Below are 16,574 nucleotides of genomic sequence, written 5' to 3'. Positions count from 1 at the left end.
ACTCACTCAACTTCACAGCCACATCTCGGGACATCTCTGTACACGACATATTTGTAGGGCTAGCTAAAAATCAGAAAATTGGTCATGTTGGGGAAGGTTAGAGAAAATAGCGTCCTAATTCCGATCTTGAAATAATCTAAAGATCATCGTTTTGCAGTAAATTTATTCAGAAAATTACCATTTCTTTGTGTTATCTCTGTCGTGGATAATATCTAGATACTCATCACTTGTTCAGCTTGATACAACACATTAATAGCTCTGGAATTTCCTCTGGTGACTGAGCCTGTGTTAGAAAGAACAAAAGGTTTTTCTTGAGCAACAAAAGACCTTTTATTGGATCTGCTTTGAGTTGAGGCTGGTATCTTGCATCACAGTGCTTGTTGGAAAAAAAGAAATCAGTAAGTTTTCAGAAAGGTTGCCTCAGAATCTGCAGGAAGGAAACTGCTGAGGAAAACACTAATACCTGTTCGTCAATGATGAGCAGCTCCAATGGCCATTGTGAGATCTCTTTGAAATACAATGCAACATGAGACTTATCCGAGGATTTCATTGCCATCGATTGATTCTGTTGAATAGAGGTTGTAGAATATGGTTCTGTGAAAGCCTTACGAATGGATTTATATAGAATGAAAGGGTGGTGGAAGGATAGCATCAGTAATGAATGATTAAGAGTGGCTCGTGATTACTACTCAGAAACGGAAGATTGCAGGGATTTGAAACGAAGAGGATGAAGTGGAAATATCGGAAACGACATATTGCTCTGTGTAGCCAAATTCAACAAAAAGTTGGTTATAAGTGGGCCGTTAGAGATAAGATTTAACCGCTGTTACGTGTGTCAAGATAAAACTAGATATAACTGCGGGTTCTGGAGAACATTTCTCTAATTGACATGTATAATCTCGAAGTTGGGTGGAAAATTAATGATTTTAATCTATTTATTGAATAGTAATAAAATAGACCAAACTAATAAGCGAAACTGAAAAAAAAACAGAAAAGTTGGGAAGAGTACGAAACGAAACCCCACCGAAGCAAAAAAAAAAAAAAAAAAAAAAAAAAAAAAAAGCCCGGCGGCAATAGTTAATGATGCTTTTGATCTCTGTCTCCTTAGTCCTTTGGATCATTCTTACGGAATATACCCTTCTTCTCTCCTTAACAATTTTCTCACTTTCGGTTCTGTGGTTTTCAAGATATGATTTATCTTTTCCTTTCTTCTTCTTCAACATGATTGATCGATCTGAATGATCCAATCAAGTCCGGTGAACTGGGGTTTTCACGATCATTCGCGATCTTCTAAAAATCGATTTGACTTTTCTCCATAAAAAAAAAAAAAAAAAAAATGAACGCAGTGGGTAGGATCGGGAGCTACATCTACCGAGGCGTAGGCACGGTGTCTGGTCCGTTTCACCCATTCGGTGGCGCCATCGACATTATCGTGGTGGAGCAACCGGACGGCACATTCAAATCGTCACCTTGGTACGTCAGATTCGGCAAGTTTCAAGGGGTTTTGAAGAACAGGCGGAACCTGATCAAGATCGAGGTCAATGGTGTTGATTCAGGGTTCACTATGTATCTGGCTCACACAGGGCAAGCTTACTTCCTGAGAGAAATTGAAGATGTGATCGGAGAAGCCGAGAGTGGCGAAGTGTACACTTTGTCTTCCGGCGATGAAGCCGAGACTAGTAGGAGAAAGAGTAGTAGTGATGGTGTTGATAAGAAGATTAAGATACCGTTGAAGTCTAAGAGCTGTAACTATGATTCCGCTAGTCCTCGTGTTGTTGGTGGTAATGGGAAGATTGTTGGGAAGCCTGGGATTCTAGGGTTTGTGTTTGGTGGTAGATCGGTTAAGGTAGATGATGATGATGGTGTCACCTCCATGGAGCGAGCTGAGATTGCTGCTGATCTGTTGGATGTTAAGTGGTCCACAAATATCGATACGCGCAAGTGCGTTAAAGGCAAAGCTTCCAAGTCTAGCTTAGTAGATAGCGATTCGATATTGGAAACTCCGCTTGTTGCCTCTCCTACATTGCAGTATCTCGATGAGAAAGAGCAGGATTTTCGTGAAAGCAACAATGCGGAAGAAGATTATTCACTTCTTCTTGTTGATAATGGTTCGTGTTCGTGTTCGACTACTGTGTTCTCTGTTACTAGTCAAGGGAGTGGGAAAGTAGATATCTGTGTCGAACCAACCGGGCCGCCACTTGCGCAGGTTAGTCATTTGACTGAATCCTTCCATTGGTAGATTAGTAACGTATATGACTGATGTCTTGTATCTCCACTAGGATTCTGTTACAGGGTGCGATTTGAATTCGAAGCAAGAAATGTTAGGTGTTCCTGAATCTGTGGAGGGTTTAGCATACCAAGCGCATACACGCACTTCTCAAGAAGGGAGCAGCGCTGGCTCTCTAGTTCAAGATGAAAACAAAATGTCCTTGGACGATGATTTTGAAATGACGACTCAGTCAACAAATGGAGCAAGAGTTCAGCAGCCGGAGGTTGAAGAGGAACAGTTTTCCTTCAGCGATCTTGGCCATTGCAAATCTGCTGAGACTAGTTCTGAAGAGTCAAGTTTTCTTCATACAGTAAAAGTTGAGGGGAAAGAGATTTGTGATGATAATGAAATTATTCCTGAAAACGGCGTGGAGGACGCAAAGGTCTTGTCAGAGCCCATTGACATAGAGAGAAAAATGGATATCTCTGGAGAAGAGATGGAGCGGTTGGCAGAATCATTACCGATTATGCGGCTTCACAACAACAATGATATCGATGCCGGTCCTTGTCAGCCCATGAGCCAGTCATTTGATCCAAGTTCCAATACTTTGAAGCCGAGCTCGAGCGGTTTAGATGCTGAGGGTAGCCCAAGCTTAAAGGCATTCAAACATGTTCTCACTAATCCTGATGTGGGTAAGGAAATATAACTTAATTGCCTTTATTTTTTTTCACTCCCTCCCCAAATAGTATAGTCTAACTTTGCTATATCCATTCTCAGTCGAGCTCTCTCTCTGCAAGCATTTATTACGCGAAGGAATGGGAGCAGAAGCGGCTTCTCAGGCCTTCAATTCAGAAAAATTAGATATGGAAAAATTTGCTTCTTTGGGACCATCAGTCTTGGAGAATGATATGCTTATAGTGAAGATTGGTGGATGCTATTTTCCATGGGATGCAGCAGCTCCTATTATCTTAGGAGCGGTTTCATTCGGGACTGCCCAAGTATTTGAGCCAAAAGGCATGATAGCTGTTGACCGAAATGAGAAACCTGATGCTGTATTAGCTCCGAGCGGTGGAAGCTGGAACCTTTGGCCTTTCTCTCAACGGCGATCAAGGAATGATAGCTGCGAAGCTTCTGCTGAATTTGAGGAGAAACAAGAGAAGTCGCCGCCAAGACCAGTGAAGAAGACAGTCAGGGCACTAACTCCAACTTCTGAGCAATTGGCTTCGCTGAATCTGAAAGAAGGAATGAATACAGTGACTTTCACGTTCTCCACCAATATTGTGGGTACACAACAGGTCATTTTATCCTTTTTTTTTTTTGCTACGACATGTTTGTCATATAACCGTCAAAGAGTTCTTCGTTGGTGTTCACAAACTCATTAATTCAACAGGTAGACGCGAGGATCTACTTATGGAAATGGGATGCTCGGATAGTTGTTTCAGATGTAGATGGTACCATCACAAGGTAGAAAGCAACTTTGGTTTCGTATTATGTTTTGCATATATTCAGCCAAATCCTGCACCTTTTTCTGATTTTCTTTATGCTCTGTCACAGATCGGATGTCTTAGGCCAGTTCATGCCTTTGGTTGGAATAGATTGGTCACAAACCGGTGTTACACATTTATTTTCGGCTGTTAAGGTCTGTTAATATATGCTTTACTGCTTCTTATCTTTAGAACTGAAATTGACAAAAAGCAAAAGATTCATTTTCTCTGCCTTAACAGGAAAACGGATATCAGCTGATGTTTTTAAGTGCACGCGCGATTTCTCAGGCCTCAGTCACAAGACAGTTTCTAGTTAATCTCAAGCAGGTGATTAGACAAAGCATTCCAAATTTTTATAAAATGGAACATCTAGCCTACTATGTTAATCTTTAGCTTAAGTAAACCAACAGGACGGGAAAGCATTGCCGGATGGGCCTGTTGTTATTTCTCCCGATGGCCTCTTTCCTTCGCTGTTTCGGGAAGGTAGTAAAGCTGTTTCAAAATTTGATTTGTTGATCTTGAATGATTTGCTTCTTTCTCGACAGTTATTAGAAGAGCACCTCATGAATTCAAGATTTCTTGCTTGGAGGTTAGTTTTCTATTTCTTGAAACTCTTAATAATGTCCTATAAATCATGTTTACAAAACTCTGTTTTTTTTTTTTTTCTCTTAAATCTTTCACAGGAAATACGAGCTTTGTTTCCTCCCGAACACAACCCGTTCTATGCTGGTTTTGGAAACAGAGACACGGATGAGATAAGCTACCTTAAAGTCGGGATCCCCCGGGGAAAGATCTTCACTATTAACCCAAAGGTACTCAAATCTTAAAATGGGAAAATGCCTTAGCAAAAACATGATGACTTAGCAACATTTTCTGAAAGGATGGCAAACTTGTGACCTGTGAGAATTGCAGGGAGAAGTAGCTGTGAATCGTAGGGTGGATACAAGGTCATACACAAATCTTCATGCTCTTGTCAATGGAATGTTCCCAGCTACAACAACCTCTTCTGAACCGGTATAATCAACATTTCTGAGTTTAGTTTGTTTTTTTTCCAGATGTTTTGCTTGCTTATTTTTGATGAACCTTTACAAACAGGAGGACTTTAACACATGGAATTTCTGGAAACTGCCTCCTCCACCGTTTATGTGATTATGATGATGATAATGATGATTTTGGTTTAAGAAAACGTAGATTAGAGGATAGAATAACAAGGGGGTGGCCTCCATCTTGTTTTTTTTTTCTTTTTTTAAAGGACAGTAGTATTGGTTCTTTGTTTTTTTTTTTGTCACACTGGTTTCAAATATCACAGGTGTACGATGTATGCGCGGTTATACATGTATATAAATATATTTAAGTAAATCTTAAAAGACAATCAATATCTTTGGGGTGAGATTACCAGGAGTTTGCTCTTACGTTTGTTCTCTCAATCATCTCTAGCGTGGCTCTTACGGCAACGGTTTTCATCATACGTTCTCTAAACGTTCAGTCATCTGTTTCCTCTGACGATGAATCGATCACGCACAGCTCATATGGCGGACGTGAAAGGGAAAGGGATCTTTTACGAGGATAAACCCATTCAACTACGACTCTCCTAGGAAACAAAACGTGGAGGAGCTGATCCAGACCATGCCGGCCTAGTGGGAAATACAGGATCGGATAACATCCAATGATCTTGGTAATGGGAGATTTTTTCTCAACTTTTCTAATGAAGAGGATCTCCAATCCGTTCTTTGCCAAGGGCCTTTCCATTATAATTTTTGCATGTTTGTGCTTGTATGATGGGAGCCTGTTGTTCATGATGACTATCTTTGGGTCATCCAGGTCTGGGTTGAGATTACAGGCATACGATTACATTTGTGGACGATTAACAACCTTAGGAACATTGGTAGTATGCTGGGTCATATCGATACAGTTGCGCTTTCGGCAGGCCGCATGTTGATAGATGTGAACAATAGGAAGCCTCTTATGTTCAATAGGAAGATTGCATCACCGGAGGGAGAGGAAGGTTCGATCCAAATCCATTATGATAAGCTCTTTGCTCAACATGTGGGATGGTAACACACGAGAAGGCTTATTGTCCAAAGAATGAAACTGTATTGAAAAAACAAGGAGACCATACTGGTGTCTTTGCACGGGTCCAACTCCCACTAACTGATGTGTCTCGTAGTTTTCGCTTTGAGATCCGAAGCTATATGATAAACATGATCGATATGGTCGTTACTATCATGACGAGATCAGTCATCACAATACCTCACTGTCAAGGAAAGGGAGGTACGAGGATGGTTTCATGAAGGATGCTATGGCTGCTCATCATTGTAATGACACTCCGAACTGTAGGGTTGAGGGGAAACAAGGTGGCTATTAGACGTTCAATGATAAGTTCGGAAGGAAGATAAGTGGTAATGATAGGAAGATCAAAACGATGCCTCACGCCATAGCTCTCGATATGCTCCATATGAGAAGAAAGAATCACAGACATAGAGGATCAAGGAGAAAATGGGGATACATGAGATTGATAATGATGGACACCGTGAGTCTTATGCTCATCGTCCAAAACAAGATCGTGTTGAGTCTTATGCTCATCGTTCATCTAGCGATCCTTCGACTGACATTACTGAGAAGGTTGTGCATCAAAGTAGTGGAAAGAAAGAAGCAAGCAAGACAGTAACACCAACTCAGTATGGTCAAGATGATAATGTTACGAAACGTGATAGAGGACTAGCTCGCTCGTTAACTTCCTCTCCTAAGGAGAAAATGTTACCGGTAGATGCTCAGATCATAGGTGCCTTAAATGACATGGAGATCAATGACACAAGTAACATAGAGGTTGGAGCTGATGACACATCGATGGTGGCTGAGGATGATTTGCTTGGGGAAGAGCTAATGGATATGGAAGCTGGTGTCATAAAGGAGGCAGAGGCAAATCTCGAGAAGGCTGATATGGTAATGATAGAAAAATCAAAAACTTCATCTTCTTATAGAGTGTAGGACAGTCTGGAATCCCGTTGGGTTTACAGAGTAAGAAGGCGGAATTCTTCTTCTATAGATGCAATTCACTCAGGAAGACTACATTTTGGTCCGATAAGGAATCTGAAAGGCAGTATACGCAGGAGTAATGGTTTGAAGGTGTCCAAAAATACTTCCAGACATCATCTATGAAGATAAACAGTTGGATCTGTCGAATGATAGGGAACGACCTCACAGTTCGACACCTTACGGAGATGTGTCAGAAGTATCACCCATGACTTGTGTTCTTTTCTGAAACGAAGAATAGGAGACTGTTGTTGCAAAACATTCACGCCGACGTAGAATATGATCATTTGTTTATCGTTGAGCCACTTGGTCTCTGCGTAGGTTTAGCTCTTTTTCTATGGATGAATTTCAAGTTAATGTTTTATTTTCGGATAACATAATGATTGACATTAAGGCAGTCATTGATAGAATAAAAGTCTTTCTGACGTTTTTTATGGGGACCCTGTGTTAGAACGAAGAGACCAAATTTGGGAACGTCTTACGCATATCTCAACAACAAGAACTGAACCTTGGTTTATGATAGGACATTTTAAACCTAAAAGTGTACCCCACTTTCAGTCAAATGCAAAATCAACCTAAAAGGGTGGTAAAAATATTATTTAACCTTTATGACCAAACAAAAAAACAGAAATGTATTTTACGCTTCTGTCCTTCGTAAGTTTACACGTAATAGAAAGAAGTCTACACATATGTAGACCTCCAAAGAAGTCTACTGTGTAGACTTATTCAGTAGTCTATATCATAATTTGATCTAATAATTTTATTTTGAAAATGTATAAAAATAATTGTTGTGATATTTTTAATTAATCATCAATAAATGGGTTAATATGAAGTAAATAAATTAGAATTTTATATAATTGAACAATTTAGAAGAATATACACTGATTTGGTAACTATGTGTTAGACAATGTTCATGGTTTAGTAACAAAACTACAAAAGGTTCTAACATGTTATGTCTCATTAGATTTCTAAGGGTTAGATTTTAGATTGAGATTTTTTTGTTTTCTTACTTAAATTTATATATTAATGATTAGTAGTTTATATTTTGTATATTTGGATATTTTAAACAATAATTAAGATTTTTTTGATTATCAAGCAAACATTTAGTGTTTGGATTTGTGGTTTAGGGTTTAGTAGACTTACAATAAAGTCTACTTCACTATAGACGGTTTTTTCAGTCTATTTTAGTTGGTATTTACAAAAGAAATATTATTTTTAAATTAAATTTAGTTATTTAAGATAAAAATATGTCATTTTATATTAACTATTAAAACTAAAGAAATAAATTTCATAAATTATATATTTAAATTATTAAAACAATAACTTATTAAAAGAATGAAGAAAAAAAATTAAAGGTTACATATTATTTTTTAAATAATAAAAGATAAGAAAAAAAAATTATATTAGTGTTATAAATCAATTGATGGATGTCCATAACTGGCCTGGTCCATAACCGGTCCATACACTTAGAGAGAGAGATGGCCCAACCCTAGAGAGAGAGAGAGAGAGAGAGAGGCGGCCGTGACCTTAGGAGATAAAGAGAGAGGCGGCTTATGCTTTGGAGAAAAGGAAACTCTATTTCCTTTTCTTTGTAATTGTTATCTTTCCATTATTATGTATTAGTAGTTTTCCTAATTGTAGTTGGTTTAGGTTTTTGGATACTTTCATTTTTCTATGACTTGTAATCCTTATATAAAGGAACCAATGTTATGATTAATAAAACACAGAACTATTCAGTCTTCAATCTTCTAATTACAACACGTTATCAGCACGATTGTTCTCTGCAATCTAAGCTAAAATCGCCAATCCCTTAAACCTAACCTAGCCGGCGACTTTAACCTAATCCCGACGAACCCTAATTTGTCCTAGCTCGCGTTCCAGCTCGTCAGCAACCGATCAGCTCCATCCCTAAGGTGTTCCGGATCCTAGACGACCTCAGCTTCCGTACGCATCACATCCAGCTCGTGTTCCCGATCAACCAGCTCGCAATCCCGATCAGCCGCTTGCAAACCCGATAGGAAGCAGCTCGCGAACTCGATAGGAAGCAGACACGTCCCGTCCCGTTCAGCTCGCATCCGACGACAGCCAGCTCGCGTCTGTCTGTGTGCAGCTCGAGGTTCATCCGTTCTCTTTGGTGGTCCGGTTTCAACCCTACAAACAAAGGTATACCGATTAAGCTAAGAACATAATAATCAAACCACCCTAATCCATTATTATGGAAATCCAATGTTCTTGATAAACCCTAAAAATTGGTATAACCTAAAACTGATCATCTTATAATCACTAGATTGAAATCGATTCCATTAGAACATGTTGATTGATTGTTCTGATATGAATTATGAAAACCCTAAATCTTGGAATCGAAAACCCTAAAACCCTAAAGCTTGAAATCGATTTTAAATTGTTCTTGCTTGATTGAATGATTGATGATCTGAGTTTTAAGATTAATATATTGATTGAATCTCGAAACTAAAATCTTAAGGCCTTGAACCCTTAACCTCATGTTGATAAAATCGGCCACTTAAATGTTTAAAACCCTAAATCTCGTTTTAAATTCCTAAAGGTGTTGAAACCTTAAATCTCATATTGCTTAAAATTTGAATGATTGATTTGAGGTTTAGAATTGATTACATATTGCATGAGAGTTAGGTTGCTAGATTATTTGATTCTGAAACTCTAAATCCTAGCCGCATATTACCAGCCTTGAAATTAGTAAAACCCTAATTGATATGCAACTGAATGATAAGATTGAATACATCTAAATTGATTATCCTTGTTTGCATTATATTCTGTTGTGGCCGTGTGATTTTGCTATGAACCATACCGAACGGCCGTGTGGCCTAACCATTCCGTTGCATTGTTCATACTCGCGGCCTTGTGCCCTTGATAGATCACATTGTTTGCATCATGTGATTGAAAGTCGTGTGGCTTAATGCATCATAGCTTGGCCGTGTGGCCTAGAGAGACACCATATCTGAATGGTCGTGTGACCTTTCTTGCATATCTCATGAACCGATCTCTAGGATCGTTGTATCACATTACATGGCTGTGTGGCCTAAGCATCACATATAGACCTAGCATTCTCGACTTGTTTCGCACCATGATCGAGTAGTAAAGTGTTTTGGTCGAGAGACTTATGAAATCATATGCACTGATTATTTTGAATTGGTTGCATCCTAAATCATGAATTGATTGATAATATGGTTTCAGATGCCGAGATTTGAGCCTTTGGATTATGCCATTCTAAATCCCTCTGGAGAAAATTATCTAGAATGAGCAATGAACCCTTCAGTTGTCCTGAAATCAAGAGGACTCGTAAGGAGTATCATTCAGGGTAATTATGCAACTGAAAGTGAAAAGTATAGGGCCATAAAAATTATGCTCCATCATCTCACTGAGGATCTAAGAAATCAGTACCTAAATATTGAGAATCCTCGTGACCTTTGGACAAAATTAAAATCCAGATACACAATGGTGTTATTACCAAAGGTCAGACATGAATGGATGAGTCTCAGATTCCAGGACTTTGAGTCTGTGGATGAATATCATTTTGCTTTGTCCAAAATCGTTTACAAACTGAGACTATGTGGTGAAGTGGTAACAGAGGAGGATTTACTGGAAAAGACCTTCCTCACAGCCGATCCAAGAGATCTATTGTTACAACATATCTATAGAGAAAAAGGTTTCACCACCTATAATGATTTGTTCTCATGCCTATTACTAACTGAGCAGAGTAATCAGTTGCTAAAAAGAAATAGTGAGATGAGACATCTTGAAGCCAATAAGGCTGAACAAGATAAGAAAGAATCCAAGGAAGCCACGTCCAAAGTAACGGATGGTGTGGCCGTACTGATTTCGACATACTGATTTTGTGTTAAGTTTTTTATTTATGTTTTGCTTTGACCTTCTTGTCATTTAATAATAGAATTGATTTGAGTTCATTACTATTATATCTTGTCTGATCTTACTTGATAATGTGAATGATTGATAAAGAAATCGCCTAAAAAGCATTATGGTACGGTATAGTAGCCTAGTAAGAAATCTATGGCTAAGGCATTGCCTAAAGGGCATTATATACACCCAAGAATGTATGACCCATTGAGTTAATATTGTTTCCAAATAGAAACAATGGGCAAAAGGAAACAAGTTCCTTCAGATTTAAGAAAGAAAGAAAACGCCTAAGACCCTTTAAGAAAGTGGTTAAGACTATACCTATGTAATCTACTGATCAAAACTATGCTACGGATCAGTATGATAAAAGGCAAGAGCCATGGTAACCAGATTGGTATACCCCACAGAAATTATACACTTTATGGCACGACTGGATTAGCCATCCTAGTCTAAACTTGATGCAAAGATTGATATTGCAAAAGGCACACAGAGTTATCCCATAGTATCTCACGTTGTGTAACATGTACACAAGGGAAACTCATTAGGCTTTATTGTCTCAAGCATCACGAAATTATAGTATGTTCATGAGGGGGAGTGAGGATAAACCCATGGTCCATGACCATACTATAAACATGTATATAACAGCTTGGCCGTACATGCTATTACCTATAAGGTTCAGACTCTAAAGTCTATAAGCTTGGGGACATCACGAGTTTTACATGTATATAAAGTTAATAAGCATCAGGCCATATAAGTGAGCATAGATATTCTCATCTCAGATTGAATACAGGTCATAAACCAGACATACACCATCTTAAGAGACTTTGAATAAACCACCACAGACATATGTGCCGTCTAAGATGGAACCTCATAAGAGAATTGGGAATATATGTTGGATAAGAGTATGAATTTCTCCCACGACTTCTAAGAGACCTTGAGCCAAATATGGGTGATCAGAAAGTGGCCAGGTACACGGATTGTATGATCAATGAATCCGACTATCCAACATTAAAAAGAGAAAGCTATAAGCTGGTAAAGAGTAAAGAATGATAAGAAACAGAATGGTATCAACCATCATTGTCTTGGCAAAGATCCTCGGATTAGAATTATAGACGTCCAAAGAAAGAAAAGATTATACATAGCTAGCTAATCGAGATGCCTGACACTGACCCGAAAAGAAAAGAAAAGAATGACTAAGTCATAACCAGCTTAGCACCAAACGAAATCTGATGTCCTAGAAAGAGACACAGTCAAGTTGCTACAGAGTCTATACAAGATAGACCAAAGTGTTCCATAAGATAAGGAACCTCGGAAAGAGAAAGGTGCATAGAATACAAATCTGAGGTCATAAGGAAACCAGACCAGACATTGAGAAAAGGCTGCGCAGCTAAAAATCTAAGGTACCAAACCATGTAGTTTGGGACGCCAAGCTACTAGGTAACAAAGGTCCTGGATAATGAAATCTCAAATCGATTAGATCATGTCTGGAACACAATGGAACCATATATAAGTGTCGACACATAAAGATATATTTGTACATAAGAGAGTAGCACTTAAACATAAAGATATAAACGAGGATCAGAACCCACGAAAGAGTACTCATAAAGAATAAAGATTAGATTGAAAAGATAAACGTGGGGTTTAAAGTATCAATAGAGAAAGATAGGCGTATTGGCCACATACATATATACAGAAACGTCATCTGATATAAACCAGTGAAATCGATGGGTCTTGTGAGGGAAAAGAAACCGTGAGATATGGTACATGATCACGAGGTCTAAAGGTGTTCATGTTTCCTACTAACAGCATTCGATCATAGCTTGTTACACAAGGATACTCACAGAGACCATGGAACAGATTATAAGGAGATGAACTCCTATGTGGTGGACGCTGCTACAGATTTTCGAAATTGATAAAGGTCTGGTCATAAGAAAGAAATTAGATTAACATATAATGATGTAGTAAGCAGCATATGGATCACTGGATAAAGAACAACATTGTTCCTAAGTTGTTCATGGACTGAAACAAAGCAGCTGCATATATATTATATAAAGGAATTGTATAAGGACAATCCAATTCAGTTCACATTTACAAAAGAAATTCAAAATTTCCTTGCGTTTAATTTATACTAAACCTAAAAGAGGTTAGTAGACTGATACATGTTATCTATTAAATCTGTAACACTAGCATGGACCGACTAGATTGTAGTACGGGCTAGTAGAAACGAAAGATCAGCCATCAGGTTGCAATCCGACATCAGATCCCTTAAGTAAGGATCCGACATAGCAGAACAGTTTGCTGCTGCTGTATAAGGCATCTACTTCCACAAGACTCTGTCACGAGGCTGAGAGGAGATGTTTAATCTATTCTTCTCAATCGGATACAAATGTGTTATAGTCCATAAGCTCGTGTAGTCGAGGTCCATGACCTAATAATATATATTCATTGTGTGATATGATCCACAACAACAGAGGTCATGAGACGACATCAATATAAGGATATGACTGCAATGAAAAACGAATATGGCATTGCCTAAGGCAATAGAGATCGATGACCACATGTGAGATTCATGAGTGTATTTGGCCACAGTGCCATAGTTAGATACGATTGTAAAATTCATTACCACAATGATCATTGATCAAGTCATGATCTTGGACACTCATGAGACAAGTTATGAACATGTATAAAAGAAGTCTATGACTCAACATGGATCGATCAGATTAGTGCATAGTCGATGGTAGTATAGAGAAAACTCATACAAGTCTGTTACCTATCAATCATCATTTTAATACCGTCATAGGCGGCTAATAGCCAGAGAGAGTATCCGTGAGGATGTTTTTGGTCGAGGACCATAGTCCTACATGTCTGACCAAAGTATAGAGTGGTCGACAGCAAAGGTTCACTTCTTGACCATGTACACACGATGTCAGAAGACATGAGAAAAGACCGGAAATATCAAAATGGTCCAATTACGGTTCAATAATAAACTTGGCCGATTTGATTAATCTCTTCCTGCACGTCCAAGAAAGATCACGCATCAGATGCGTAGACTAAAGAACCTACACTGAGGTTCACATCAGGGGGAGTAATACGTGTTGTACTCTTTTTTCTTCATCATGGTTTTGTCCCACTGGGTTTTCCTGATAAGGTTTTAATGAGGCAACATTAAGCATATTACAATCCCTGAATGGTTATGGCATCCAAGGGGGAGTGTTATAAATCAATTGATGGATGTCCATAACCGGCCCGGTCCATAACCGGTCTATACACTTAGAGAGAGGGACGGCTCAACCCTAGAGAGAGAGAGAGAGGCGGCCATGACCTTAGGAGATAGAGAGAGAAGCGGCTTATGCTTTGGAGAAAAGGAAACTCTATTTCATTTTCCTTGTAATTGTTATCTTTCCATTATTATGTATTAGTAGTTTTCCTAATCGTAGTTGGTTTAGGTTTTTGGATACTTTCCTTTTTCTATGACTTGTAATCCTTATATAAAGGAACTCATGTTATGATTAATAAAACACAGAACTATTCAGTCTTCAATCTTCTAATTACAACAATTAGACATATAAATATGGCAACCAAACCGAAAATATTTTAACCTAACCATATTTTAACCAAAATAATTTAACTTAACCAAAATTAAACCATAAAATATTAACCTAACCGGATGTAGTACCCAACATATAAATACATTTTATTTTGTGAAATTTGGTAAAAACAGAAAACCTAGCGCCGTTGCGGCTTTCTCTCTATCGAGTCTCTCTTCCTTCTTCTCCCACTCGCCGTCCTCTCCGAATCACCATCACCACCGTTCTTGTTCATCTCTCAGCCATCTCCACCTCGTCTCCGTCCACCTCGTCACTACCGTTCCTCTCCTCCTGTCGTAATATCTCTTTCTTTATCTCTCTCTGTCTATTTGCTCGGGTATTTCCTTACAATCCAATGTAAGCACCTCTTGTCCAATTACCTTTCAGCAAGAGTATCGGGAGTGAGGACAGTGGTGAGCCGGAGATGAGCAGCGGCGGTGAGGAGACAGAGCTTAACTTCGACTTCCATGGAGTTCTTCCGTGTGTTAGAACTCGAGGGATGAGATTGAGTTGGATTCAAAGGTAAGTCTGTTACCCTCTTTATGAGATTCAGTTTCATTTCTGATTTATTGTATTGATTATGGAGGAAACGAAGACGCGGTGCGACGGGGGGAGGGGTCGTGTCCATGAGCTTGAAGTGTCCTGAGTGAATAGAGCAGCTGAACCACATTTTCCAAAACTGTAAAAACTTCTTCTCCGTATAACATGATTAAGTACCTTCTATTCTATGGTTTTCTACTGTCTTTTGCTCCTTGGTTCGTCTAATATGATTTTATTAATGAATGTGCCTTGTACATTTCTGTTTGCAGGTACGTTCAGGCTTGGACATTGATGAATAACTGCCCCAAACCAGCTGAGGACAACATTGTAAGTGTATCAATTGTCTCGATCTATTGCTATTTTGTTGTGTCTGGACTCTGGTTTCTTAGTGATTGTATCTCAGTTGGTTTCTTTATACATTTTGGTCAGAAGTGTTTCAGATTTCTATTGACTGTGAAGGTGACTTCTTATGCAAACTAATTCACATGTTTGATTCACATAAAGTCTCTGTCTGTCAATAATTAAATCTAGAGTTTATGCTAATTGAACATGTTAAGGATTACTTTAAGAGAATCAAAGATAATGGGTTCATCGATGTTAGGAACAAAAAAGTAAATTCTTTTCATCGTTTTAATTTTGTGATTGTTACAGCCAAAGAACATGGAGTATGGCATGGGTTTAACTCCGTGTCCTTTTTGTGATGTTGGAAAGTTTGAATATAGAGTAACCGAACAGAGTCAAAAGGATTGTCTCACAACCAATACTCATGAAGCATGTCTCCCAATTCATGAAAACTGCAGGTAAACTCTGCAGTCATCTTACTCTATAAGGATTTGTCTCTTTGGTTTCAGTATGATGGCTGAACTAATGGTTCTCTCAAAAATTTCCATGGTGTTAACAGCTCATGGGTCAAATAGAATCGTGTATGTAACAGATGATCATGTTGATATCAGTACAAGTAACCGAGTCACTGGGAGATCAGCAGTAGCGTTGTCTTTATATCGTCTTCTAAACAGTAGAGTTTGTTTTTGATGAAAAACTGAGTTGTCTTGTTTTACTTAATCAGAAAAGCACAAAAAGATTTGAGTAAACTATTTTGTATTCTGATTTTGTATCAGAATGATGTGTTGTTGGTGTAACAAAAACGTCTAATAATTATTAGCTAACAAATAGTCAGATCAAATGTATAATACTTTCATAATTATAAAAGATTTTTTTTTCAAAATTACTCAAACCCATTAGGATTATTTAACACATTGTCAAACAAAAAAATCTAGAAAAAACTTAATGAATAATACAGAAATTCACTTTTAATATATTTTTCTATATAGACTACATATTCAGTCTAAGGAGATGTAGACGTTTTTTTCAGTTTACTAATGTGGAATGTCAAATAGGTCTACTCTTTGGGTTAGTTTTTGCAATTACAAATTTTACGAGTTATTTTTTATATTTGAAAAAAAAAAGTTGTGATTTCGTAAAAAGTAAACTTCCTTTTTAGTCTACACTTTAAAAATGTTAGTTTTTTCTATTGACCAGAATTCACCTAGAATTTAACTTTCAAAAGTACACTTCATATTCAGTCTGCATGTGTGAATTCTTTTGAAAGAGGTTAGTTTTGCAATTGACCATGTTTGACTTTCAACGAGTATATTGAAATGAACGTCTACAAGTGTGAAGACTTCACTTTCAAATCCGACGGATTAGTTTTGCATTTGACTAAAATAAAAAAGTAGACTTTACACGCAGTCTACATTTTTTTTCTAAGATTAGAACACTGCATATGAAGTCTATAATTTAATAAATTTTTGAGTAATTTTTCAATTTTTT

At 38.0% G+C, this 16,574-nt stretch overlaps 1 protein-coding gene and 1 long non-coding RNA gene across 5 annotated transcripts; both read left to right on the top strand.

Annotated features, from left to right (window-relative positions):
- The first annotated feature begins 986 nt into the window (after positions 1-986).
- Positions 987-5,083, top strand: LOC106396594 (phosphatidate phosphatase PAH2). Of its 3 annotated transcripts, none has more exons than XM_013837029.3 (11): positions 987-2,206; positions 2,280-2,901; positions 2,987-3,489; positions 3,600-3,673; positions 3,764-3,848; positions 3,934-4,020; positions 4,104-4,176; positions 4,239-4,282; positions 4,377-4,505; positions 4,606-4,707; positions 4,789-5,083. In XM_013837029.3, exons 1-11 carry the CDS (start codon positions 1,337-1,339, stop codon positions 4,840-4,842), a joined length of 2,643 nt encoding a protein of 880 aa, XP_013692483.2. In that variant the 5' UTR covers positions 987-1,336; the 3' UTR covers positions 4,843-5,083. The 3 variants fall into 3 exon arrangements, 2 of the variants coding, with proteins under 2 accessions (XP_013692483.2, XP_013692482.2); XM_013837028.3 differs by having other exon boundaries at positions 2,987-3,504; XR_001279514.3 differs by lacking the exons at positions 4,606-4,707; positions 4,789-5,083 and having other exon boundaries at positions 2,987-3,504; positions 4,087-4,176; positions 4,377-4,506.
- Positions 5,084-14,345: 9,262 nt separating this feature from the next.
- Positions 14,346-15,969, top strand: LOC106395541. 2 transcript variants are annotated; one of them, XR_001279291.3, is made up of 6 exons: positions 14,346-14,500; positions 14,592-14,726; positions 14,800-14,885; positions 15,014-15,071; positions 15,396-15,544; positions 15,646-15,969. It is a non-coding gene; the product is annotated as an uncharacterized LOC106395541 (long non-coding RNA). The 2 variants fall into 2 exon arrangements; XR_001279290.3 differs by having other exon boundaries at positions 14,791-14,885.
- The last annotated feature ends 605 nt before the right edge of the window (positions 15,970-16,574 follow it).

The sequence above is a fragment of the Brassica napus genome, chromosome C4 (genome assembly GCF_020379485.1).
Source record: "Brassica napus cultivar Da-Ae chromosome C4, Da-Ae, whole genome shotgun sequence".
Taxonomy (NCBI): Eukaryota; Viridiplantae; Streptophyta; class Magnoliopsida; order Brassicales; family Brassicaceae; genus Brassica; species Brassica napus.
Note: the sequence above shows the minus strand (reverse complement) of the source record. Positions and strands in the feature narration are given on the sequence as shown.